General features: G+C 43.6%; 1 protein-coding gene and 1 long non-coding RNA gene across 10 annotated transcripts in view; one reads left to right on the top strand and one right to left on the bottom strand.

Moving 5' to 3' along the window:
* Positions 1–3,902: 3,902 nt before the first annotated feature.
* The window catches only part of LOC122198638 (amyloid beta precursor protein), a 274,909-nt gene continuing 251,525 nt past the window's right edge, over positions 3,903–27,286 (bottom strand). For 4 of the 7 annotated variants that reach the window (XM_042903331.1, XM_042903333.1, XM_042903336.1 and 1 more), the window contains 4 exons: positions 24,466–24,519; positions 17,439–17,539; positions 13,836–13,982; positions 3,903–5,122 (listed from right to left, as the gene is read on the bottom strand). In XM_042903331.1, the coding sequence (XP_042759265.1) occupies positions 5,021–5,122; positions 13,836–13,982; positions 17,439–17,539; positions 24,466–24,519 (404 nt within the window). In that variant the 3' untranslated portion in view covers positions 3,903–5,020. The remainder of the gene's footprint in view (positions 5,123–13,835; positions 13,983–17,438; positions 17,540–24,465; positions 24,520–27,286) is intronic. The other 3 variants (XM_042903332.1, XM_042903334.1, XM_042903337.1) reach the window with 1 other exon arrangement.
* On the top strand, positions 13,928–26,175 carry LOC122198640. 3 transcript variants are annotated; one of them, XR_006193078.1, is made up of 5 exons: positions 13,928–14,035; positions 21,928–22,138; positions 24,384–24,570; positions 25,123–25,149; positions 25,857–26,175. It is a non-coding gene; the product is annotated as an uncharacterized LOC122198640 (long non-coding RNA). The 3 variants fall into 3 exon arrangements; XR_006193077.1 differs by having other exon boundaries at positions 25,852–26,175; XR_006193076.1 differs by having other exon boundaries at positions 25,735–26,175.

Raw genomic sequence — 27,286 nt, 5'->3', positions numbered from 1 at the left:
TTTAAAGGAACAAAATTGTCAGAGCCTCTAGGCAAAAAATGAAAACACTTAACAAAGGAAAGGGAAGTAGACGGGCTCGGATTTCTCAAAAATAACATACGAGGCAAGGAAACAGTAGAGCAGCATTTTTCTAGACACCGAAGGATAAAGAAGCTGCCTTTCAAGTTTCAAGGTCGTAAAGATCAGTTTTGAATGTGTTAGGACTCCAGAGATACGGTCCATGTGTTTTTATTTTAATTAATTAATTAATTAATTAATTAATTTCTTAGTAACCTCTACACCCAATGTGTAGAGGGGCTTGAACTCATAACCCTGAGATCAGGAGTCACATGCTCTACTGGTTGAGCCAGCCAGGTGCCCCTCACACATGCTCTTGCTGAGGAATTCTTTTTTTTTTATTATTAAATATAATTTTATTGTCAAATTGGCTTCCAGACAACACCCAGTGATCATCCCACCCCCCATCAACCCTCAGTTTGTTCTCAGTATTTAAGAGTCTCTTATGGTTTGCCTCCCTCCCTCTCCGTAACTCCCCCCCCCCCCTTTCCCCCCCGCTCTGGTCTTCTGTTAAGTTTCTCAGGATCCACATATGAGTGAAAACATATGGTATCTGTCTTTCTTTGCCTGACTTATTTCACGTAGCATAATACCCTCCAGTTGCATCCATGTTGCTGCAAATGGCCAGATTTCAATCTTTCTCATTGCCAAGTAGTATTCCATTGTATATATAAACCACATCTTCTTTATCCATTCATCAGTTGATGGACATTTAGGCTCTTTCCATAATTTGGCTATTGTTGAAAGGGCTGCTATGAACATTGGGGTACAAGTGCCCCTATGCATCAGCACTCCTGCATCCCTTGGGTAAATTCCTAGCAGTGCTATCGCTGGGTCATAGGGTAGATCTATTTTTAATTTTTTGAGGAACCTTTGCAGTGTTTTTCAGAGCGGCTGCACCAGTTTGCATTCCCACCAACAGTGCAAGAGGGTTCCCATTTCTCCACATCCTCACCAGCATCTGTAGTCTCCTGATTTGTTCATTTTAGCCACTCTTGCTAAGGAATTCTAACAGTTTCTAATTAGAAGGGTGAGCTTCATCCAACCAAAAGATGTCTGGGGACAAAAGACTGGTGGAGAGCATTTTACATATTCCACTGTAGAGACTAAAATCGGGTGGGATCAGGGTTGAAGAAAAATATATCAACATTTATGTCTGAATAAATAGAACAAATAACAACTGACAAAATGGGAGAAGGGAAAGAAAAGGGAGAGGGTAGGGTAAGACCATTCACTGTTGACAGTGGGAAAGGATCAAAGAACATCATTTGGAAAAGACAGCTAGTAAAGGTTAAGAAAAAAAGGGATTTAAGAGCACTGCAAAAATCATTTGTAAAAAAGTAACCACTAGAATAAAAATACGCTTCCTATAAACCACACACACACACACACACACACACACACACACACACCCATACACACACGCGGGTAAGAATCCTCCTTCCATAGAGACACATTAAATATAATACTTAGTAACTACAACAATTGACAGAACTCAGAGCAAACATAGTCATATCATAAAACCGAGTGGGTCTAACTTGCCTATTAAACCAAAAAGACTTCCAAATTGGCTCATATAACAAAAACCCAGCTCTGTGCTGTGTACATGGCATGCCCTGAAAATGCAGCAATTGACAAGGCTAAAAATAAAGAGGGTGGACAAAAATTTATCAGGCAAATGGAAACAGTAAGACAGCAGGGACTGCAATCCTGATGGCAAAATAGATTTCAAGCCCCAAACAAAAAGATGTAAAGAGAAAATTCAGAAATACAAAATGGCCCTTGAGCATATCAAGTTTTATTCATAATAAACTAAATGCAAATGAAAAGCGTGTTGAGAGGCCATCCCTCACCCATCAGGTCGGTCATGCAACCCTCCCCGCCACCCCCCAAGATCTCATCGATCTTTGGGCTGGATAAATTACCTATTGATTAATCCCCAGGCCATCTGGAGAATCCTTTCATTATACCTCAATCTGAGAACCAAGACTATAAGGCAGTATCATTTCTTTTCATAAATTCTACCTATATAAGCTCTCTAAGCTCACTCTCTATGCTTTAAAAATTTCCTCCTTAGCTCTGAAATGATCAAAACTAAAGCTTGCAGTTATTGGGACTGAAGCCTGCCTGGGAGTAACATTCCACACCTATGAGAAAGTTCGGTTTTAATTCATTAGTGTCATGAGAAATGTACCGTCATACTAGGACTAACTTTCCCCCCGTTGGCCACCTTCTAGCCAGGCAAAATGGAATCGCAGCTTATACCCAAATGGTCATACCTTAACACACCTTCATATAGCCTTCACATCTACTTGCCCTTAACAGGATAAGGGAGAGAGTTGTTTTGTTCACAAGAGAACAGGACACAGACGAGTTTTTTTTTTAATGTTTATTTACTTATTCTGAGAGAGAGAGAGAGAGAGAGAAGTAGAGAGAACCCCAAGCAGGCTCCGTGCTGTCAGCACAGATCCTGACGCAGGGCTCGAACTCAAGAACCGTGAGATCACGACCTGAGCTGAAATCAAGAGTCGGACGCTTATCTATCTCACTGAACCACCCAGGCGCCCTCACTCGGGTGAGTTTTAATGGAGTCTGTTCTTAGAGCACAGTGACGTGAGGAAACGAATTTAAAATTCTGTGTTTCGTGTTTTGGTTTAAAAGGTCAAATCCAGAGCTCAAATGGGAAGGTTGATGCACGTGCTCACCTGGTTCCAAGCACAACACAGCAAAAACACCAGGTCAATCAATGTGTTCTTAGACCTTTGGGATAGCAGATGGGACAGGCTCTCCAACTAAAAATCATGTGCCCAGGACATTGTTTTAAAATAGCTACAGGGGTGCCTGGGTGGCTCGGTTGAGCACTCAAATCTCGATTTTGACTCAGGTGGTGGGATTGAGCCCTGTGTCAGGCTCCGGGCTGAGTGTGGAGTTTGCTTGGGGACTCTCTCTCTCTCTCTCTGCCTCTCACCTACTAATGCTATCTCAAAAAAAAAAAAAAAAAAAAAAGAAAGAAAGAAAAAAAGAGCTACAGAGCTGTGGTTCGTAAATGGGGGCGATTTAGTTCCCCCCAAGGGACGCGTGGCAATGTCTGGAGACATTTTTGATTATCACGTGGGGAGTGCTCCTGGCGTCTCGTGAGTACAGACCGGAAATCCATCAGTGCTCAGGACAGACTCCCAGCAAGGGAGGATTCCTTCCAAAATGTCAGTTGTGTCAGCACTCAGAAGATCTGCTTTAGAGCTAGCCATCAGCTTGTCTTAGTCTTTACTTCCCTGGAGCTTCTCTCTTCAGCTCTTATTTGGGACTGTTATGGTCTGTCTGAATGTCTGTCCCCTCTCCCCCAATTCTTGTGTTGAAATTATAATGCCCAATGTGCTCCTACCAGGAGGTGGGGCCTTTGGGAGGGGACTAAGGTCATGAGGATCCTTAAAATGGGACCAGTGACCTTGTACAATGAGAAATCTGCAACCCGGAAGGTCCTCACACGGCCGTGCTGGCATCTTGCCCGGGACTTCCAATCTGCAGAACTGCGAAAAGTAAATTTCTGTTGTTTAGTCTGCGGTATTTTATTATGGCGGTCCGAACAGACTACGACAGAGACCAACTTGAGGACCAAGATACAGCAGCAAACATACTTTGGACCAAGCTAAAAACTGAATTAGATCAATGAGGTATTTTACTAGCACTGGAAGATGCATGTTTCCTACTCAGATACCTTGCACTTAAGATACAAATCTGTTGGATGTCCAAGAGCAGATTACGTCAGAAGGTTCCTAACCAGGCTTTAAGGACTACATGGTCAAACGGTGGTTACCATGGAATCATTCACACCAGCACAATGGCGCTCCTCCAAGAATGTATTTATTTACATGAAAACACCAGTTTATACAAATTGAAGACAAATCTTAAAAGGGTTTGTCCAGGCAGGACTTCCCCATTCCCTGATTTTGCCCCTTCCCCTCTCACTTTCTTTTGCTATCATAAATAAAATGTTTTAGACTGGTTAAAAGAAACTGAATCTGCCTCTTTCCGCTCCCCCCTTCCCCAATTACTGTGAATATTTAACATCCATAGTTATCCTTCAAAGAAAACTCTTGCCCAGGGTGATTTTATTTAATTTATTTATGTAATACAGTGTAGAAAGCTATCATGGTCATAAGCAATGATTCTGTACAATCGTCCTGCGGAAAATTTTTTGGGAGAATTCTTGGTAATTTGAGGCCAGCAGAACACTCCCGCCCCCCCCCCCCCCCCATAAAAGTGCTTACAATGAACAGGGATTCTTTTCTTTATCAAAGATCCAAAGATACATGGACAAAAAAGTTTCAATTCTCAATGCCTAATGTGTGCATATAAAACAGGCACAAAGAAATAAATGTGTATCCTCGTAATTCCTATATCACAAATATAGCAGAAGCAGCAATCTGTACAGTAAAATGCAATCATGGAAAAAAAAAATTCTCAAAATCATTTGGAATACTTAAAAATGCCGAACTTTAAAATGCATAGTGATCAGGAAAAGAATACTTAGGCAAGAGAAGCAGCTATAGTCCCACGTTCACATGAAGCATCCCCCATCGATTCTTAAAGCATATTTCAAGTAGGACTTAATTGGGTCACAAACCACAAGAATAATATTCAACTGGCTAAGCGGCTACGTGATAAATAATCAGGAGAGAATCTATTCATGCACTAGGTCTGATACAGCTACATTCTTTACAGTACACAAAACCCATTAATAATGTAGAGACCAAAATGTAAAGAGAGAGAATACATTACTGATTTGTGGATTAATTCAAGTTCAGGCATCTACTTGTGTTACAGCACGGCTGTCAAAAGGCGATGAGTAAAGAAGAAAACGGGAGGGTTTGTTTCTTTTCCACATTATTCTATAAATGAACACCGATGGGTCGTGAAGCAATGGTTTCTGCTGTCCAACTCGAGAGGCTGCTGTGGCGGTGGTCTAGTTCTGCATCTGCTCAAAGAACTTGTAAGTTGGATTTTCGTATCCGTTCTGCTGCATCTTGGAGAGGTGGCGCTCCTCTGGGGTCACAGCAGCGTCGACCTGAAAAGCAAGGGTGAGGAAAAATGAATAAAAAAAAAGAAAATCAATCTTTCAGGAGCGCTCATGTTGAACAGTAAAGGAGAAAGAGCGGGGTATTCTTTTCTCCCTCCTCTCCCATCTCAGAGCACAACGCCTGCGCCCACCAGTTACACAGATGCTCCGTCCGGCCACCAGGTGGCGCTTCAAACCTTGCCCAGCTGGCTCGGCTTGCAAAGTGCTCCACGGCGGTTGCTTCCCCAACTTAACAGTAACTGGATGTATGCGGCACAATAAATATTTTGTTTCTTCCCTGTTGGCCCAACAAGGGATAAAAAGGTCACAGTGCAAAAACTGTTTTACTTGAAAGTGTGGTGGTAAGCCGGAAAAAAAAAAAATCCAAGAGCATCACGGAGCGTCAGCAAAGTAGACCGGGAGGCAAATAAATGTAGACTGATTATCTTGCCATGCTCATTTTAATTTGTCCCTGTTTTCACTAAATTTAACATGATGACGAGAGGTCTGAGAATCTTTTAATTAAAATGATCTACATATATCAAAGGCGCTACTTGGCGCAGGAGAAAAGGAAACATTGAAAGAATATGCTGTTGCAGATTGTACATGTATATATATATTTAAAAAAATTTTTTTAAATGTTTATTTATTTTTGACAGAGAGAGACAGAGCACAAGTGGGGGAGGGGCAGAGAGGGAGGGAGACACAGAATCCCAAGCAGGCTCCAGGCTCTGAGCGGTCAGCACGGAGCCCAAAGCGGGGCTCGGACTCACAGACCGTGAGATCATGACCTGAGCTGAAGTTCAACGCTCAACCGACCGAGCCACCCAGGCGCCCCTATCCATGCATTTTTTTAAAACTGAGCACTAAGACTATGGAAGTATGTCCAGCTAAAGATTTGCAAACAGATCCTCTGTGGTGATGTGGTGCTTTCCCTCTAAGATCGGGCCGGCTGTAAACCTGCCCACGCCCACCCCCGCATCACGGTTAGGACAGAGCTGTGCAGGGGTATTGACTGTCTGCACACCCGGCAAGCTGGACTTAGTCCGTAAGGTGGGGAGTGGCTGTTCTTATCTGCTGTACCACTCACACCGAACAGACGGGCCAAAGTACTTAACTCTTTGCTGAGTGAGTGAAAGCTTAGTTTTGTTGTTTTAAAAATTCCTCTTCTGTATGACCATTGGAAGATAAAGAGAATGGACACAAATTTAACCAGAATGGAGAACCATGTTTGCCACCGAAAAGTTAGAATGTGCTGTGCAGAAGACGGTCTTTCCTTCAAAAGGATGCGGTCTATTCTGCCCGTGATGGAACTGGGGTCCCCATCATTTTAGGAGAATACGGCCTGCCCATTCCCCACAGCTGAGTGTTGTTTGCAAGGTGACATTCAGCTCTTCATACATCTTTCCCTACCGACAGCCCATCTGGTGGCATGGTTCTGAACCCACACACCTGTCTTCTTGAAGTACCATCCCTGAGCCCAAAGAAGTAAAAATACCAGAGAGCAGGAGTGCTGGAGGCTAAGACACCAGGTCTAGGGATGCAGCCTGATATGACTAAACCACACTGGCTAATGGCAAATTTAGACTGAAATTTTCGTACGATCACTATGGAAAGCAGTGTGGAGTTTCTGAATACACTAAAACAATCTGGCAATTCCACTCCTGGGCATTTATCTGAAGGAAATGAAATTGCTACGTCAAAAGGATATCTGCTTCCTCATGTTCAAGGCAGCATTATTTACAACAGTCACACCATGGAAACAACCTTAGTGTCCACCAACGGAGGAATGGATTATTATTCAGTGGAATATTACACAGCCACGAAGAGGGAACCACTGTCATTTGTTGACGTGGATGGGCCGTGAGGGCATTCTGCTAAGTGAGACAGGCCAGACAAAGAAAGACAAATACTGTGTGATCTTACTTATATGTGGAATCTGAAAAAAAAAAAAACAAACTCAAAGATACAGAGAATTAGCGGTTGCCAGGGGTGGGAAAAACGGGTGACAGTGGCCCAAAGATACAAACTTCCAATTATAAGATAAGTAAGTTCTGGGGCTACGTGTATAGCATGGCGGCTGTAAGTTGGTAACACTGTGCTGTAGATTTCAAAGTTGCTAAAAGAGTAGATCTTAAAAGTTCTCATCACAAGGAAACAAACTGTAACTGTCTGGTGATAGGTGTTAGCTCAGTTCATACCGTGGTAATCATTTCACAATACACACACATATCGAATCATCATGTTGTGCGCTTAACGCTAATACGGCGTTATAGGTCAGTTCCGTTTCAACACGACCAGAACACTCTGGCTCTGCCAGGGACCCTGCGCAGGACTCCACCTCACCAGAATGAACTGGAATTACTGCTTTAGCGAATCCCAGGGCAGCTCCCTCAGACTGCCCGTCACGTGCATGCTTCTCGAGTCCCCATCCACAGAACATTCCCCTAACGTGGCCTTGTCAGAGCTGCTGCATTCTGGGCAAGTTCTCCTGTTCTAGTGACAAGTCTGGGCACTTCCCCTTAGAACAAAGCCACCAAACAAGCTCTCGCCAAGTCGGTACTCCGACGACACTGCACAAGTGGATGTTCAGCACCCTCGTCCTTATGGGAATAATTATGGATGTTTTTCCCATCCCTTCCTCTTCCTTTGACCTGCTATGTTGTCAACAAATGAGGTCACCGTGCGTTAATCGGCAATTGGGTAATTAGCCCCGGACTCGTAAGCTAAAATGTCATCATCAAAGATTAGCACCGATAGTAAGAGATTCCGACCACTCTCCAGATCTGCTTGCCAGGGAACGGCCTGTATATAGCATGAGGCCATTCGAACTTGGGCCACCTTCTGGTTTCTGTGCCACCTTTTAACTGATATTTCAAAGAGCGTCAGGATTTAAAAAGAAAACAAAACGCAACAACAAAACGTCTCGCTGAGGGAAAGAGCCAGCACAAAGCTGCTGTATTTCTGAGTGTAGAAAAAAACGCTGCTCCACTGTTAGAATATCAGAGCTCTATGTCCTCCAGGAAGCACATCAACCCTCACACTGGCTGTCACCTGTCATCTGCATTCATCAAGGTCAGGGGAACACCCGGCAACTTAATAGTTTCTCTCTTCTTCAAAGACCAAAGCCAAACGCTTAAAACAGCCCTGTCAGAAATTCGAGGCTGAGGCCGGTGCTCAACCCACGCATCTAACTTTTCTGTCTTCTTGGCCTCCTTTCTCCCTGCTGATCCTCATTATTATCTTTTGTTGCTGGGAGGGCAGCTCAAGTGGTGCGGAGGCTTAGCCCTCCACCCTCAGACGGCTGGCTCAGGAGCCAGAGCAGGGAGATTATTTTTACAAAATGGCACCCAAGGAGCCTGGGTTGTGTCTCTTTGTCCCCGGCCCCATGACAGCTTGAAGTGAAACACTGGGTACTCACATTCAGGGATAAACCTACAGCTAGAGGAAGAACGGCAGGTAACGGGGAGCCTTCCTCCCCAGTGGGGATTGGCGACAGGTCCCTCATGGCTAAGCTACTGCACTGGTGGGGGCCACCAGGTCCGGGCCAGCCCACTGCGGCCCCGGGCAGGCAGGGCCTCAGCATGAACACCTCACTATTATTTCCCCTAAAGCAGTCGGGGGAAATTGGAGACAGAGCTGCCTGTTCTGGATGGAATGACACAACAACGAAGTTGTTATTCTAAAGGAGAATAAGATAAATCACAGCGACTTAATCCACAACCGCATAGAGGGCAAGAAGATCAAAGGAGCTCGTACTACGGGAAGGAAAACAGAGCAAACAACAACCACGTTTTCAAGTTGGTCATTCTTCCTCCTCTGATTCTGCACTGTTGGTTTTCTGTTCAGTTGTGTCCATGTTCATTTTTTTTTTTTTTAAATTTAAAAAATGTTTATTTATTTTTGAAGGAGCGAGAGACAGAGCGTGAGTGGGGGAGGAAGAGAGGAAGAAGGAGACACAGAATCCAAAGCGGGCTCCACAGAGCCCAACGCGGGGCTCGAACCCACGAACTGCAAGATCATGACCTGAGCCCAAGTCAGGCGCTCAGCCGATCGAGCCACCCAGGCGCCCCCACGTTCATTTTCTTAACTGTAATTCCATCTTTCTAGAATTGGTTCACTTAGGTTTACTGCCCACGTTTAAGGGATCTTTCAGGCAGGCGATGGACTCTTTGCTAGGCCTTCATCGTCATTGATCACTGACGCTTTCTTTTGACCTCCCAATACCTCTCCCGGCTGTCTGCTTCCAGCCACAAGAGATTTTGGGTCCAGCCACACTTTTCTGCGCCTCTTCTTGCCATTTAACTTGACCATTCTGTCCAGCTGTTCTGCAACACCCACATTAGTGTTTGTACCTCCATCCTGGTGGGCCAACTTCTTGCCAGGAAGAAAGGACACTTAAGGACATATATATATATATATATTTTTTTTTTTTTTTTTCAAAGTAAGTAACTTAAAAAAATGTTTATTTATTTTTGAGAGAGACAGAGCACGAGTGGGGGAGAGGCAGAGAGAGAGAGGGAGACAAGATCTGAAGTAGGCTTTGCGCTGACAGCAGAGAGCCTGACATGGGGCTCAAACCCATGACCCGAGCTGAAGTCAGATACTTAACAGACTGAGCTACCCAGGCGCTCCCTGGACATATTTTTTTTAATCACATCAGTATGATGGCACATTCATCAGGAAACGTCATGTGCCATAACTCTATAAAAAGATAACAAAGCGGGGTGTCTGGGTGGCTCAGTTGGTTGAGCGACGGACTTCGGCTCAGGTCATGATCTCACGGTTCATGAGTTCGAGCCCTGCGTCGGGCTCTGTGCCGACAGCTCGGAGCCTGGAGCCTGCTTCGGAGTCTGTGTCTCCCTTTCTCTCTGCCCCTCCCCTGCTCGCTCTCCGTCTCTCTCAGAAATAAATAAAAAACATTAAACAAACAAACAAACAGGAAAAGATAACTGAGACTTCTAGCTTCCAGAATTGTGAGGAGATAAATTTTTGTTGTTTATATCGGCTGTTTGGAACGGGTACTCGGAACTGATCAGAAGGAAGAGGCCTCTGGGGGAGGTCCGTCAGTCCAATTGTATGTGTCAAAACGTGCAATTACAGGTGACAGACAGCAGCTGCACCTACTGTGCTGAGCACCGTGTAAGGCACCGAATCGGCAGGTCACTTGGTTGCACACCGGCAACTACCAAAACACAGTGAGTCTTCATCTTCAATTAAAAACAACGAAATTCCCATACGGCACAATAAAGAATTAAAAAGGGGCGGTTTAATTACCCAAGTATGAAAACACTTTGTTTTTTTGTTTTTTTTTTTTTTTTGGCCCAAACCTGAAATGAAAAGAGTCATGTTTTGAGTAGAAAGGAAGTCAGCTGATGCTTACAATGATACATCTCACACGGCTTCAAAAGACACAAGCTCCGAAATACTATTAGAAGAGCAACACCCCAGAGTCGATGGTGCCGTCGTCGCTCATTTGATGTGCTTACCGTCTAATCTGTCAATCATTCTGTGCTTTCACAGCTTTTTCTCTTTTTTAAAAAAATGTTTCTTTATTTTGAGAGAGAGAGGGACAGAGAGAGAGAGAGAGAGAGAGAGAGAGAGAGACAGAGGGAAGGGCAGAGAGCAAAGAGGAGAGAGAGAAAATCCCAAGCAGGCTCCCCGCTGTCAGCACAGAGCCCGATGCAGGGCTCGAACTCACGCACCAGGAGATCATGACCTGAGCCGAAATCTAGGGTTGGGACACTTAACCGACTGAGCCCTGAGCACCCAGGTGCCCCATCTCTCTTTTTTTCCCAAACAAGTCTCAATTAAAGAAAAATTTTTTTTAATGTTTATTTTTGAGACAGAGACACAGTATGAGTGGGGGAGGGGCAGAGAGAGAGGGAGACACAGAATCGGAAGCAGGCTCCAGGCTCTGAGCTGTCAGCACAGAGCCCGATGTGGGACTCAAACTCATGGACGGGGAGATCATGACCTGAGCCGAAGTCAGATGCTCAACCAACTGAGCCGCCCAGGCGCCCCAACAAGTCTCAATTTTAATAAGAGCCTGTACTCTTTGCTACTGAAAACTGAACTCGCATATCAAAAAACTTTTATTACAATTCCAACTTTCGAAAAGCAGAAAATCTAGCCTATGCATCCTGCCCTAATTATGCTTTAGCCAAACCAGCCAATGTTTTCTAGTCCTTCTGCACAAGCTACTTGCCTTCCGATTTTTGATGCTAGGTTTTATCTTAATGACTTCAGGCTTCTCAAACACACAGGCCAACAACACTGAAAACCTGTTAGTGCTTCCCTGGGTCAGATCTCTACCATGTCCACACCAGAACGGAGAGGGAAAAGAAGACTCAAACCCAATTTCCACCAGCAGATCCCATAAGTAAGTAGCCTTGAGAATGTAAGTGCTGAACAAAACGAGGTTTTTGGCTTTGCCATACATTTAACTTCTTTAAACTTTTCCTGCCCTTCTCTGATCAAGAATGATTTGGAGCCCATGTGGGGCTGATGAGAAGTTTGACTCACTGGAAGTATCTGGACTTTTCTCTGATAGAAGAAACAATGACTAGGACATGAGACAATCTGTATTTGGACCTTGGCCCTATATTTGACGCTGGGTGAGACTTCTGTGTGGTTGTTTTCTCATCTACAAAATGAAAAGATAAATCTGATTGGTCACTGAGATCTCCTTAGTTCGAAAAATTCGAATACTTCTCAAGATGTATTCATTCACTTTCTCCAACAGTTTCCTAAAAAATTGCATATACTACAAGGATCTCTCTGCCACAATACCAGAACCGCATTTTAAATGCATAGGGGGCACCTGGCTGGTTCAGTTGGTGGAGGGTTGTGAGTTGATCTTGGGGTTGTGAGTTCAAGCCCACGCTGGGGGTAGAGATGACTTACCGGTAAAATATTTTTTAAAAAAATGTTTTATTTATTTTGACAGAGAGAGACAGAGAGAGAGAGAGAGACAGAGAGCACACAAGTAGGGGTGGGTCAGAGAGAGAATCCCAAGTAAGCTCCTCACTGCCAGTGCTGACCCTGACACAGGGCTTGAATTCACGAACCGTGAGATCATGACCTGAGCCAAAATCAAGACGCTTAACGGACTAAGCCACCCAGGTGCCCCAACAATAAAATCTTAAAAAAAAAATGCATAAGAAGAACTTACTTGTAAACTTTATTTTTCTTTTTTTTTTTAAATTTTTTTTTTCAACGTTTTTTATTTATTTTTGGGACAGAGAGAGACAGAGCATGAACGGGGGAGGGGCAGAGAGAGAGGGAGACACAGAATCGGAAACAGGCTCCAGGCTCCGAGCCATCAGCCCAGAGCCTGACGAGGGGCTCGAACTCACGGACCGCGAGATCGTGACCTGGCTGAAGTCGGACGCTTAACCGACTGCGCCACCCAAGGCGCCCCTAAACTTTATTTTTCAATATTTTGTATTGTGGGATTAAGAAGTCTTATTTTTTATTTTTTATTTTATTATTTTTTTTTAACTGTTTATTTTGAGAGAGAGAGAGAGAGAGAGAGAGAGAGAGAGAGTGTGCATGAGAAAGCATGCAAGTTGGGGAGGGGCAGAGAGAGAGGGAGAGAAGGAGAATCCCAAGCAGGCTTTGTGCTGTTAGCACAGAGCCCGATGCGGGGCTCAGACTCACAAATCATGAGATCATGACCTGAGCCAAAAATCCAGTTGGACAGCTTAATGGCATGAGCCACGCAGGGGCCCCCAAAAGTCATATTTGAACCTTGCAGCTACTGTCTTTTCTTGGTGCAACTCATGACTTCTGTGCTATACACACGTCAGTCACATATTGGCCCATGGGGACAAAATCTTGAAGCGTAACTGTGCAGTAATCGTGACTGTCACTGGGTGAACCTTCTCTCTACCCCCAGTGTGACTGCACTAAACTCTGAAAAACAGGTATTTCAGCCAGACGTGCAGGATAACAGGCTGAACATCTGGAATGACCTTGTAGGCTCTGCTTGGCTATTTGGTATAATGTCATTTCCTGTGAAACTCACCTGAAAATTAGCATTAGTTACTATTCCCTGGTTTTAGTTACGAGTCAGTCTTTAAGACAAAAAAAAAATATAAGGGAATAGGGGCGCCTGGGTGGCTCGCTCGGTTAAGCGTCTGACTCTTGATTTCGGCTCAGGTCATGATCTCATGGTTCGTGAGTTCAAGCCCCGCGTCAGGCTCTGGGCTGACAGTGGGGAGCCTGTTCGGGATTCCCTCTCTCCCCCTCTCTCTGCCTCTCCCCTGCTCTCTGTCTCTCTCTCTCAAAAATAAATAAATAAACTTTTAAAAAGGTTAGGGAATAAACCTAGGGTTTAGGTTTTTTTCGAAGCAGACTTCCTCATTCCTTTTCACTTCTGACTTCTGTTGTCTTTTTTTCTTTTCTTTTACATGCTGGAGGGTGATCGCAATCTCTTGAAGTCAGGCATTATACTCAGTAGAATTTTGACATTTCCAAACGTATTATAAGAAGCTGAGGGAGCAGCATCCAACCCAAGGCCTTGATCACAGTATTTCTAAGTCGGAGTGCATGAAGACAGAATAAGAACACAGCTGCCACCCTGAGTGAGCACCATGCGGGAATGTGGACTTTCCTTTTCAAAGAAGAGACACCTGCAGGATTCTGAGCTTAATGCCACGGACAATCTCCCTCGTAGCCTTCAACTCCCACTTGCAAGCATGCGGCCAAGGTCACCTACCTCCACGACACCATGATGGATGGACGTGTACTGTTTCTTCTTCAGCATCACCAAGGTGATGACAATCACCGTTGCTATGACAACGCCGCCCACCATGAGTCCAATGATGGCACCTTTGTTTGAACCCACATCTTCTGCAAAGAACACCTTGAAAACAAATCAAGAAAAAGGACTGTAATCGCAGGCGACAACCGGAGAAGGTATGTGAAAAGTTTCAGTATGGAAGTGTGAGTTAGAGGCTACTTTGTTACCTGCTGTGTACTTGGGGGAAAAAAAAAACAAAAAAAACCCCCAAAACCCACACATTCTATTTACCAAGAATGACATCTGTGGTCTACACAACAAAGTACAGCATGTGGCTTCCCCAGTTCTGGGAAGTCTACTCCCTCCCCTGCCATCCCCTGCATGTCTCTAGAAAGGCAAAACAGAAGCCAAGAGGAACCCTGAAACCCTCGACAGGTGGAACACCGGTGAGAGGTGGGGCGGGGACCTATCAGTGGCACCGAGCGTGATTTTGAAAGCAGATCAGCTGGGAGACCTGATGCGTGACCACGACGCCTTAGGTCCTTTTCAAACCCCCCAGATGTCCCAACTTCCTCAGATGGACATTAATACGTAGGAATCAAGCACCTGAAACAAAGGAGTTCATCAGAAGAAAAAGGACATCTTGTTACCTCCTTTTAGCCAATACTTCAATAATTCAAGAGGACGATACTTAACCTTGAGAAGCGTGATGCTTCAAAGACAGTTTTCTTTCAAAGGGAAGAGGTAGGAGGCGACGAGGTGAGAATTTTAATAGCGACGCAGAACTCCTGCTGGCTGTTTTCTCGAGAAACCCAAGTAAAGCTGTCGTTTTACTCTTGCTGTCCATTTGGATTTAACATACAAAAAATTTGGAAAACACGGCCGAAGATATGCATTCACTTTGCTGCGCAGCATTCCTTCCTACTGTTTATAAAGCAAGTCGCTATTTTCAACCTCATCTAAGCTAAAGGGAATTAGAAGACCACACTGCACCTTCTAGAATCCTGTTATGTAAGGAGATGGGCCAGATCACTGGGCCTCACGACTACTAAACACGCACCATATTTAGCACCTAAATTAATAAAAACAGCTCCCTAAATAATTTCTTTCAGTACAACCGCAGCATAGTAAAATGACTGATTTTCACAGGGAAAAGGAACATCCTAGCAATCTGGAAAGGCAACATAAAATACAGCCAATGAAGCCAATTACTAAAGGAGTCTTACTCAGGGTGTAGCTGCAACAAAATGAGAAACTGTTCATAATTATTCCACTTTCTCAACAAATATGCTAGTTCAACAGACTTATAAAAAAGCAAATCGTTAATTAGCTAATGATACAAGAGTGAGGTAATCAGGAATAACTGCAAGCCTGGACATCTTCCTATGCCTTTAAGAAAATACTGTAATTTTGTAATATTCATCGCACTAATTATAGTACATTATCTTATCAAGTAGCTCAGTTGAGGGAGCGGATTCTCCTAATTGCTGCACTGCCATTAGTCACTGTCACGTTACAGGAGTTAGTGTAACCGTGGAGATGGGTTTTTATGACACAGGCTCCAGAAAATGCAAGTCTACACATTAATCTTTGGCTCTGTGCCCCACAAGCCCCCAACTCTTCAGTAGTTCCCCCAGGGTTTTGTTTTGTATTGTTCTTTTTAACGTTTATTTATTTTTGAAAGAGTGAGAGAGAAAGAGAGAGTGACAGTGAGTGGGGGAGGGCACAGAGAGAAGGAGACACAGAATCGGAAGCAGGCTCCAGGCTCCGAGCTGTCAGCACAGAGTCCAACCCGGGGCTTGAACTCAGGAACTGTGAGATGATGACCTGAGCCGAAGTCGGACGCTTAACCGACTGAGCCACCCAGGGAACCCCCCCACAGGGTTTTTTTTTTTTTTTTTTTTTAACGTTTATTTATTTTTGAGACAGAGAGGGACAGAGCATGAACAGGGGAGGGTCAGACAGAGGGAGACACAGAATCTGAAACAGGCTCTAGGCTCTGAGCTGTCAGCACAGAGCCTGACGCGGGGCTCGAACTCATGGACCGCGAGATCATGACCTGAGCCGAAGTCGGCCGCTCAACCGACTGAGCCACCCAGGCGCCCCCCCACAGGGTTTTTTAATCTCTTCAGCAGTAGCCAGATCAAGAGTGCCCCTGATTCTATAATAACCGAGACTGGATTAACCCGCCAATGAAAATCGTGCTTCAAAAAAAGAGAAATGTTCTTGTACAAAAACGCTTATGGGAGTCACAATGCAAATCTGAACCACAAGTCAGTTTGGGATTTGCGCCGATTGTTAAGTGACAAGAGGCCTACACAATACTTCACAGGCATTTCTTTTGGAATTGACTACTGAGATTTATACATTTTATTGGTGAATATTGGAAAGATATTCCCCCCTGAAAGAGCACGCATGTGCCCAAACACACACGCGTACACTTCCGTGCCTGAGAGCGAGTTCTTCTCAAGCATTATTATTGCTAGGAGAACCTTATTACCATTTTTTGCTGAGTACTGACTGTGCAATACAATCGTCTTCTTTGTTTATTTAACCTCCTTACCATGCTTACTGATAAGATGAAAGAAACCCTTGGGGCTCCTGGGGGGCTCAGTCGGTTGAGTGTCAGACTTAGGCTCAGGTCATGCTCTCGCGGTCCGTGAGTTCGAGCCCCGTGTCGGGCTCTGTGCTGACAGCTCGGAGCCTGGAGCCTGCTTCGGATTCTGTGTCTCCCTCTTTCTCTGCCCACCCCTTTGCTTGTGTTCTGTCTCTCTCTCCCTCAAAAATAATCTTCTTTGCTCCAACCTTTCAATGAGCAACCCTGTTGGGAAAGTCATGTCCTGCTTACCTCCTGCCTCCACCTACCTCGGTAGAAACCCAAAGATCCTGGCCCTGCAGAACCTAAAATGTGGGCGTTGGGGAAGGGACAGGGAGGGACAAGAAGGAGAGATGAAGTGGCACAAGCAAGACAATTATAAACGCCAACTGAAGAGAAGAGCCATAAAACGTGTTCTGGGAAACCAAGTAATGTTCGCACACGGGTTCATTTGAGATTTTGTTATTTCAAATCCACCTCTTATCACCTGTCTTCCTAGAAAAGGAGTGGAAATTAATTAGAGTGGATATTTTTATTATTTTTTAATGTTTTTATTTTTGAGAGAGAGAGAGAGAGAGAGAGAGAGAGAAAACATGAGATGGGGAGGGGCAGAGAGAGGGAGAGGGAGACACAGAATCCAAAGCAGGCTCTAGGCTCTGAGCTGTCGGCACAGAGCCCGATGTGGGGCTTGAACTCATGGAGCATGAGATCATGACCTGAGCTGATGTTGGACACTTAACTGACTGAGCCACCCAGGCGCCCCCTAGAGCGGATATGATTATATAAATTAATTCCACTTGAAGCCCTCCCTGGGCTCAGCTAACCTTCTAGGTGTAAAGAACTACTATATAAAGACCCTCCTTTTCTTTATGTTTCCATGATGATCCTATATAGGCAAGCGCTGTATTTTTGTGGATTTCTGGCCCAGAACGAACAAGCGTTAACAGGTCATTTGGCAGGAAGAGGTAAATTAGTTGACGTACCAGTTTTTGATGATGAACTTCGTATCCTGACTCATGTCGGAACTCGGCATCCATCTTTACCTCAGAGATCTCCTCCGTCTTGATATTCGTCAAGCCCGAACCTGCATTAATCCATAAGCATCGCACCGTAATTAAATTACACAGGGCGGTCAATTCATTTTATCTGTAAACAATGAGACTGTAACACAAAGGCTACCAAAACCTTCTTTCTAGGCCTGGAGTGAGAGGAAATAGATTAATGACTTTCTTCAAGGAAACTGACACCCTATATTTAAACCCTTAACCCTTACCTATTTTAAACAAAAAGAAATTAAAGATTAAAGAAATCCAAAGTTAAAGCTTCTACTGCCTTTAAACACACACCTTTAATACATACATACATATATATATATATATATATATATATATATAATATATCAATTGCCTTTAAATATATATATATATATATTTATTTTTCATGGGGAAAACCAGAAGTTAAATGCCAGCTGGGAGGTTAGCAAGGATGTGTTCCCAGAATATACTGGCTTGTTTTGGGGGGCTTATTAATAGTCTAGTCTATTCTGTGTCTTTTCTCATGTGTTCTCATTCCTCCAGAAAAAATAATAAAAGTCGTTAAAAAATGAGCATTAATTACGTGGTAGAATCAATCTGCTACTTTAGGGCTTTGTTCCAACTACAAATAAATTATGTTCATGTACCTATGCAGCGAAGCATTGTAAAAATCCTATCATTTATTTAATTAAGTGACTTAGTTATAGATATAGAATGTAATCGGTTCATCTGCTGAATAAAGAGCTGCAGTACATCATTTTTGAAAATGTTTCTGTGGGGCTAACAGAATTTGTAACTTACTAACTCCTTCTCTACAAATTGCTATATGATTCCTTACACTAATGGTTATAATAAATTTCATTTTTCAAATAATAATTTGAGGCTAAAAAACAAAATATAAAGCCAGTTTTAACACAAAACCTGAAAGCACAAAATATAAACATCAGTTCCCATACTGTAGCATTTAAAGATCAAGTGTCAGAACTTTAGGATGAGAAAGACTTAACAAAATCACATCCTCTACAGTTTTCCTACGGATAGGGGGGCAGGGGTGGGGGTGGGCGGCAAACCCCCGCTCCTGAGTGGAAAAAAAAATCTATACATTTACCTCCATTTCAGACAGGCCTGCCTACAAGAATGATGTCCTTTCTTCCATTAAGCCTAAATCAGGTCCCCTACAGCAGCGACTCTTCGAGCCTGTGCAGCAGAGCAAGCCAAAACCTCCCCCGTGTTACGGCCTTGAACAGATCAGACACTCCAGGAGAGGCATCATGTTCCCGATGGTTCTTGCTCAGGCTACATGTTACCAGGTCCTTCAGCTCCCATGGGACCTAATTTCTTGCTGTTTGTCTAGTCACTCTTACAGTCTTGTCCACCAGGGGCTGTGAGACTTGTCACACACCTTGTTGGAAATGAAATGCACAATGTCCACAAAATACCGTGTGCCAGTCTAACGGCACGGCTCATATAAAAAGAAAGGGAGGATAACTGGACAAGACCATGGGCACCCATGCTGGTTGCGAGAGATCCCTGATTCCTTGTCAAACTGTTCACAAAGCTTCCATTTAATAACTCATCCGAAAACAGATCCAAGACTAATGTCAATCTACCCCTGGCCTGTAGGCTGTCACCCTATCTTCTGTCCTCTTTTTTTTTTTATTAAATTTTTTTTTTAACGTTTATTTATTTTTGAGACAGAGAGAGACAGAGCATGAACGGGGGAGGGTCAGAGAGAGAGAGAGAGAGAGGGAGACACAGAATCTGAAACAGGCTCCAGGCTCTGAGCTGTCAGCACAAAGCCCGACGCAGGGCTCGAACTCACAGACCGCGAGACCATGACCTGAGCCGAAGTCGGACGCTTAACCGACCGAGCCACCCAGGCGCCCCCTATCTTCTCTCCTCTTGATCAGAATTAGTTTCTTCTATCTTCCCAGACATACACAACAATTATGGAGAGCAGTTCCAGGCTTTCACCCCTAAGTTCTCCTAGCCTACAATTTGTCTGGGTCACAAGGACTTGGATGTGGGTACAGAGGTGTTGTAGATTTAAAATAGACCCACAGGGGGCGCCTGGGTGGCTCAGTAGGTTAAGCGTCCAACTTCAGCTCAGGTCATGATCTCACGGTTCCGGAGTTCAAGCTCTGCATCAGGCTGTGCTGACAGCTCGGAGCCTGGAGCCTGCTTTGGATTCTGTGTCCCCCTCTGGACCTCCCCCACTTGTGCTCTGTCTCTGTCTCTGTCTCTCTCTCTCTCAAAAATAAATAAAAACATTTAAAACAGACCCACAGATCTGTTAATACTCTCCCTTTCCTGAGGTGGGACTTAATTCCTTTCCCTTCAGTGTGGACTAGATGGAGTTCCTTGCTTCTAATGAATAGAAAATAGAGAAAGTGATCCTGGATGAGTTCTGAGTCTAGGTCAAAACAAAAAAAAAAAAGGGCAATGCAGCTTCCTTCTTGTTCTCTTTCTTGGATCACTTGGTCTGGGAAAGCCAGCAGCCATGTCAGGAGGACACTCAAGCAGCTCTATAAAAAGGTTCCCATAACGAGGTGTGGCGGTCTCTTGCCAACAGCCATGTGAGTGCACCATCCTGGAAACAGACCCACCAGGGTCAAGATTCAAGTCTTCAGATGGTTGTTGCAGCTTTGGACCATGTTCTGATTGCAACCTCATGAGAAACTCTGAGCCAGAGGCACCCAGCTAACCCATGCCTGAAATCCTGAGCATTACAGTAACTGTAAGAAACGAAATGCTTGTTGTTTTAAGTTGCTAAGTTATGGAATTATTTATTTGTTACATTAGCAGATAACTACTACAAGGAACAAGTGCTTCCTTTTTTTGTCTTGATCTACCTTGGGCTTTAATTTCCTACTATCTTTGTTATAGACATAAAGGCAGAAGCACAAAGTGGGACAGTTTCCCTTTCTCTCTCATCTTTTGCTGGCGTCTTCTCAACCATCCCTTAACGCCTGGCCCTGTCCTGAGAGCTGCAGGGCTCTCTGTTCTCTATTTAAATTGCTTTAAAATTATTTCCATTTTCTCATGATTTTCAACTCATTCTGACCTATAATCTTCCTGACACTATTTTTATCGGGCTGTGATGCTAATGCTCTGTTGTTTCTCCTAACAGAGAATATTTTTGCCTATATAATATAACAGCTGTATATTTTTATCTTTCTATAGCCCCTTTTAAATCTGAGATGCTGGTGTAACCACAGTGATTTCTTTATAGCCTACCCTTTTTCTGTCATCAGGATCTAGCAACGCAACAGTTACAATTGTATTTCTGGGATTTCTTTAATGTTTATGTATTTATTTTCGAGAAAGAGTGTGGGCATGCAAGTGGGGAAGGGACAGAGAGAGAGGAGAGAGACAGAATCCCAAGCAGGCTCCACACTCAGCATGGAGACCGACCTGGGGCTCGATCTCACAACTGTGAGATCATGACCGGAGCTGAAATCAAGAGTCGGGTGCTTAACCGACTGAGCCACTCAGACGCCCCCTATATTTCTGAGATTTTAAAAAAAGTATCTTGAATAGTCTTTTTAAAAATTTAGCGGACCAAACAATTCCTTAAAAAAATATGAGCTCTCCACTCAAAATTGCAAAAGCCCACATTATTTCTAAAAGAATACTGAAAATACTTTTGAGAGCCCCCAAAAATTTCAAATTCGTGTAACAAGTCAGAACAGATAATATAGTTCAACAGTTTGTGAGATTCTTGGCAGAAAGAGATCTTTCTAGGTCATTTTTTGTATCGCATGTACAATCGCTTAGTGGAAAGACTGTCTATACACTAAGCAAATCTCACCACAAGGTAAGAAAAATTAATACGTTTGCGTACAGGCAAACATCATGGGTAACAAGCTCATACTACATACGTGATTAAATATTAAGCGTAGATTTAAATACACCACAAGGACCTTTGCTTACAGGCTCGTCAGACAGTGTTTTCTCAGTTGTGTGGATTCCATTCTAAGCCCTGGTGTGGCTCCAGTTGTCTACCTCATAGTAAGTGGGCAGAATCTGTAGTTCACTTGAAGGGGGAAGGAGGCATGTCCCTCATGAAACCTGTCACATGGCTTGGGGTCAAGGACTTGGTCTCTTTCATGGGGATCGGAGAAGGGTGGTAATAAATTATAGTGGAAAGAGTAGCTTTCCCTCCCCTGTGGAGAGCCTGCTAAGTATTTTTCCTCTTTATTCTGGTCAAAAGGTGTAACTTGACCTTCAGAGTCCATTGTTCCCTGGAAATAAGCCAGGGGAGTAGCTGGAATGGCCACTCTGCCCAGAAATCTCCACTGCTACCACTGTTTCCCCTATTTGACATGACCCTACTTTCTGAAAGTTCCAGTGCCCTGGTTTTTCAGGTATGAAAGACAAAGAGAAGTCATGTTCCTCGGTCACGATTATACAAAAACCCTTTCTTTACTCGTTTCAGAGCGACAAAAGCAATCATTCAACAGCGATGCCATCAACGGAATGACATGATAGGACAATCCTGGGAAGAGTCTCTAAGTCTGGAAAGTCTAAAGATATACTTTGGCACATCAGACTCAAGCATGCGGTCTCCTGAAGTGTGATGTTGGAAGAACCAGAACTAATGCTACGAACGTAGCGGGGAATTGGTCCAGATGCTTGGGAGACTCACTGTAAGCACAGAAATAGAGAGCATATGTATATATGTCTTAATACAGATCCAGCAAATACAGCTATTCATAAACTAGAATCTTCCTCACTTCGTATCTGATCGGTCTTTCTTGCCTATGGCCTTCTTTTATTTGGGAAACCCTAGTCTTACACAGTAGAAGAGAGCAGAACTGAGGCCATTCTCTCATCTTTGACTCCTTCCCCCCTTCTTTGCCAATGGATGAGACTCAAATCTTTCAAAACCTTTCTCCAAGTCGTCTTCCAGCACGTGCCCAGGTTAACACATCCCTTGGTGAGTGCCCCATCTGCTTACATCACAGACACCCTGGTTTATACTTTTACGGTGCTTTGGATTCCTCTGCCTTTCTAATTCCATCTCCTCTTTTAAATACGCAAAGTGTGTTCCTTCTATTATACATCAAGCCCCTGAGAATGGGCACCTTCTCATTTCATTTTTTTCCACCCACCATAGCATTTAATGCACTGATCTTTGTGAAATATCAAAACGAGACACTGCTGTTACTGAAATATTGTTATAATAAAGACTTCAGATGGCTTCTTCCCTCTATAGAACACCTCTATTTTCTAGCTCTTTCCTTACAGCAGATTGTTTTGGGGAATGTACGGAAAAGTTATTTTCATGTTAGATTTTTTTAAAAGATGGGGGAAAAAAATCAATTTTTTTGGTGTCATTCTCCCCACCTCCGCCCAAATTTCAATAAGAACATATTAGCCTAGAAGGCCCAATGCAGGAACTTTATAAAATTGGTTGAAAGAGTGCTTGTAATACACTTTTTATTCTTGTAGATGAAAAGCATCTCTTTCTTAAAAACAAAATAGAAAGTGCCATAAGAAAAGGCCCAAGGCAAATGACAGTCCTCAGCTGGTCTTGGTCACAGTTAAAATGGAGCTGGCCCTCAGCCCTGAGCTCCACCACGGGCTGAGCAGAATGGGGATGTCAACTGGATGTCGACTGCTGGCTCCTTAAAATTCACTGGTGTGACAATGGCAATATGGGAGACATTAGGAGAGCCAAAATGATGTCTGACTTACTATAATTTAAGTTCTTCTGAAAAGCCCTGAAGGCAGAGATTCATAAAATCAATGATATCAGCCGTCAAGATGTGTCACTCCACTGTCCCCGCTGCCCTATTAATAACTACACAGAGGGCATGACAATGCCACAGGGCAGATTTGGAGTTCTCATCAATGACTGTGGTTGGGGACAGTGGTGGCCCGAGCCTGCACCGGCCATGAGACGGGCAGGTTCTGTTCTTGGCCTGTGACCAACTGTACCGGAAACAGGGACCTCCAAGTGTTAGCATCTCCGAACAAGGTGAATTCCCTGTTCCTTCATGATCCCACGGGGACATGATGAGGATGAGGAAGGAAATAAATACAAGAAGGTATGCACTGTTTGTGGAGTTAAATCTTTCTAGACTATACAGATTGGTCAATTTAGTAACTACTGTCTTTGATCCGCTGAAAACGATGGCTCCTGTGAGTCGGGCAGAGTTGTGCACAAAGTCAAAAACCAGGCTCGTGTGTGCTTCCGTTGTGGTGCGACATTATTTTTAAAACAGTTTGAGACACAGCCTAAATACAGAAAAAAGGGTGAAGGTGCATTTCTTAACGCTTGGGAAACCATAAAAAATTAAAAAAAAAAGAAAGAAAAAAGTGTCTATTTTAGTGTTAATGGGCATGTTAAGTGGTATGAAAAATAAAAGGCTTCTACATAAAACTGTGCACACACATCCTTTCTGTCATTTTAGTTACTCATGGGGAATAAGTCCATACAACCCACAGAAGAGAAAATGCAAGTATTTCAGGGCTCTAGAGGTAGTCCCATCCTGGTATTTTTAGGAAGTCACATCGACTTGAGAAACCGACTAAAGTCTGAGCCCAATTCAGGCAGAAAAGGACCCATTTGCATACCAGACAAGAAAGGAAGGAGGAGATATTCATAGGAGACACCAAGTCACCACCAGACAGAACCTGCATCTCTGTAGGTTTCCATTTTTGAGGACAGAGAGGTCTATTTAATCTTCTCTACTTATGAAGGAGAAAAAAAACCAACAAAAAACAAAAAAACAAACCCTAAGTTGGAAGGGCTGTTTTACTGTTTGAAAAGGGAAGCTCAGAAAGAAAAAAACAGATCACTTAAATAGGAACTCGGAAGGTAAAGTGGAAGGGAAAGCAAGTCTGGCTTCCAAGGTCATTTCACATCCTCTCTCTCACTATTTGCAGGTTAGAGAGGCTATTGATGAAGGAAGGGGACAGCGTCTGCTCAAGCGCACGATGCGGAGACATAGAAGTAACCGGGTTATACCTGGTCGGGTGGTCAGTCCTCGGTCGGCAGCAGGGCGGGCGTCGACAGGCTCAACTGGGCACAGGAAGCAAGAAACACGGAAAGCAAACAAGACAAATCAAGATGGTAAGTGGTGGCTCCTGAACACAGGGCAGGGCAAAGCATGTGAAATACACAAGTTATAAAAAAAGCAGCAGCTGGAAAAGAACCACAGTGAGTTAATCCTGAGTATCAAGGAACAGGGGAGGGGTACCACCTCAAAAGGCTTCTCGATACTGATGGGCCAACCCTACTACTTAGTTTTCTCATAAAAGCACCCACCAGGACACATCAAAGAGGAGGGGCTGGGGAGTGTGGATTTACCTCTCATCAGGTTTAGAGATGGTTTCTTGGCTTTTGATTAGAAATAAAATACATTATACCCAGCCTGGCGGAAAAACTTAAAGATACCTCCTTTTACAACTGTCCCATCTTACCTTATTTTACGGTTAATTAACTACAAAAGGGCTCCATTAAATCCCCAGGGGAAATGCCAACGTGAATTTATCGGGAGAGAAAAGTTTCACCACATAATCTGCCATTTTAGTGAATCAAATTTGCTCCCAGTTTGGGGGTAAAAGAAGTAAGCCGGAAAGTCAGTCTCTCTCTAATTTTAAAGGCTGGTTTCTCTTTTCATAGATGACATACAGCTGAAATGTGTGCGATGTGAGTATTTCCTTTCGTATTTCTCAACTTTCACTGTTTTCCTTTGTGAGTATTCTGGGCCAGACCCAAAAAAACAGTGCAGGTGGGACAACGGTGCCCCACCACTGCTTATAATTAGCTGGTATTTCCAAAGTGCTTCTGATTCTCAGAAAAAAATTTAAAAAAAAATTTTTTTTAAATGCTTATTTATTTTTGAGAGACAGAGAGCGTGAGTGGGGGAGGAGCAGAGAGAGAGGGAGACACGGAATCCGAAGCAGGCTCCAGGCTCCTAGCTGTCAGCACAGAGCCTGACGCGGGGCTCGAACTCAGGAACAGTGAGATCGTGACCTGAGCCGAAGTCGGCCGCTTAACTGATGGAGCCACTCAGGTGCCCCTTGATTCTCAGAAAATATTAACTTGAACTTAGACTGGTCTTTGAAGAAACAGGCAAGGGAGAGAAACCAAGGTTTAAGGATTAAAAATTGAACAAGGGGCAAATGAAGCCGAGGGAGGGGAAAAGCCCCTTGGGTAAAATCTGGGAAATACAGGGTAAGAAGGGAAAGAAAGGTGGGCGACGTCCACGGGAAGATAACGTGTGCTCGACAGGATGGCTTTGGGATCAGCAATTTCAATGAGACCACACAGCTTACTGGTGCACACAGCCCAGCCATTCCAAGGTGGGATTACAAACCCAAATTGATTCTGAACGTCACATGTTGGCAGAACAGCGAGGGAGAAGATAGTGGCAGCAAGTCAAGCCTTCAAAATATGAAAAAAAATCAGGTTGCTGAGAATTCTGAGACATTTGGATGAAACAAAAAGAGCAGCGTGGGCTGGTCCTTCATCATGCAGACCGGCAACATGGTGAAGGGGGAGATGGAGGTGTCTAAACCCAACGTTCACGATGGAAGCAACTGTGGGCGAATGACCCCTTCTGAGGCCGTTTCTTCATATGTAAGCTAGCATCTTCTAACTGTAGTGAAATATTCCAAAAATGAAAAAGCTGGTTCAGAAACGCTCAAATATTACACGACTGCATTTATTGAATGTCCTGTTTATTATGGAGAAGGATGACTAACTTCTAGTACTTTACTGGTATGATAGATTAAACGACATGCTTCCTTCTGCATTTGAATGATCCTTATCCATTTGAATGATAGAGTTGCTCTGTATTTCACTTTTTCCCCCATCTGCAACAGTATTCAGCAAGGGACTTTATTATTCCTTGTAAAATAGAGTTAACAGAGGGATTACTTCTTTTTTGAGAATTTCCTCAAGAAGCCCTAACAAGAGCTCCGACGGTTCTTCAGGTGAAGGTAACAGTGTGCCAAAGCACACTCACAGAGCGAAAAAGTATCTTTAAGTGGTGATCCCATTCATCAATGGCTAAATCGTCGGAGACTGTATTTGACTCATGAGAGAAGCAGCAATTCATCTGTGGTTTAAACGCAGGCTGAAGAGCTGGTGGTTGGTCCCAGGGTCCAGTTTCATGGCACCATTTGTTTACTCTGTGATCTTGGGAAGCCACATTCTCTCCTATTCTCAGTTCTGTTCTAAGTAAATAGGGTATCTCCAGGGCTCAAATGTGCACACATACGCATAAGAACCTCACAAATGATAAAGCCCCATTCCCCAATTACTTAAAGAAATACAGAAAAAGCATCAAATGTATGTAGAGAAAAAGGTCCGAAAGATATTATTACCACCAAAAGCTATCATTAGTTATTTCTGGGTGAAAAGACGTTTTTTTTACAAACTTCTCTGTCTTTTCTTCCCAATGTGTGTGTATTATTTGAAAACGGTAATAAAACCTTGTCTATTTTTTGGAAGATAAAACAATGAGTAGTTTTACAGACTTAAGCCCTCGTCTGCTTTCATGGCTTGAGACTGATTCAGTATGAATTAATATTCAAAAAATAAGTAACTCTTGTGTTCAGTGAGCAGACATCAATTTTTTTAGAAGACAGTTATGACACTGTTGCCCCAAATGAATACATATCAACAGGACAAAGTGGTGCGTTATTTCCCAGCCCAACATAAACACTTTCTAATTTTCCAAATGAACTATTACAGGTTGAACCTGAAAGTAATTTCGGTACAGTGTTCACGACATTTTACACTAGCTGTTTCATAAATTAAAAATAAGAAGGAGGTCATC

Source organism: Panthera leo, chromosome C2 (genome assembly GCF_018350215.1).
Source record: "Panthera leo isolate Ple1 chromosome C2, P.leo_Ple1_pat1.1, whole genome shotgun sequence".
NCBI lineage: Eukaryota > Metazoa > Chordata > Mammalia > Carnivora > Felidae > Panthera > Panthera leo.
Note: the sequence above shows the minus strand (reverse complement) of the source record. Positions and strands in the feature narration are given on the sequence as shown.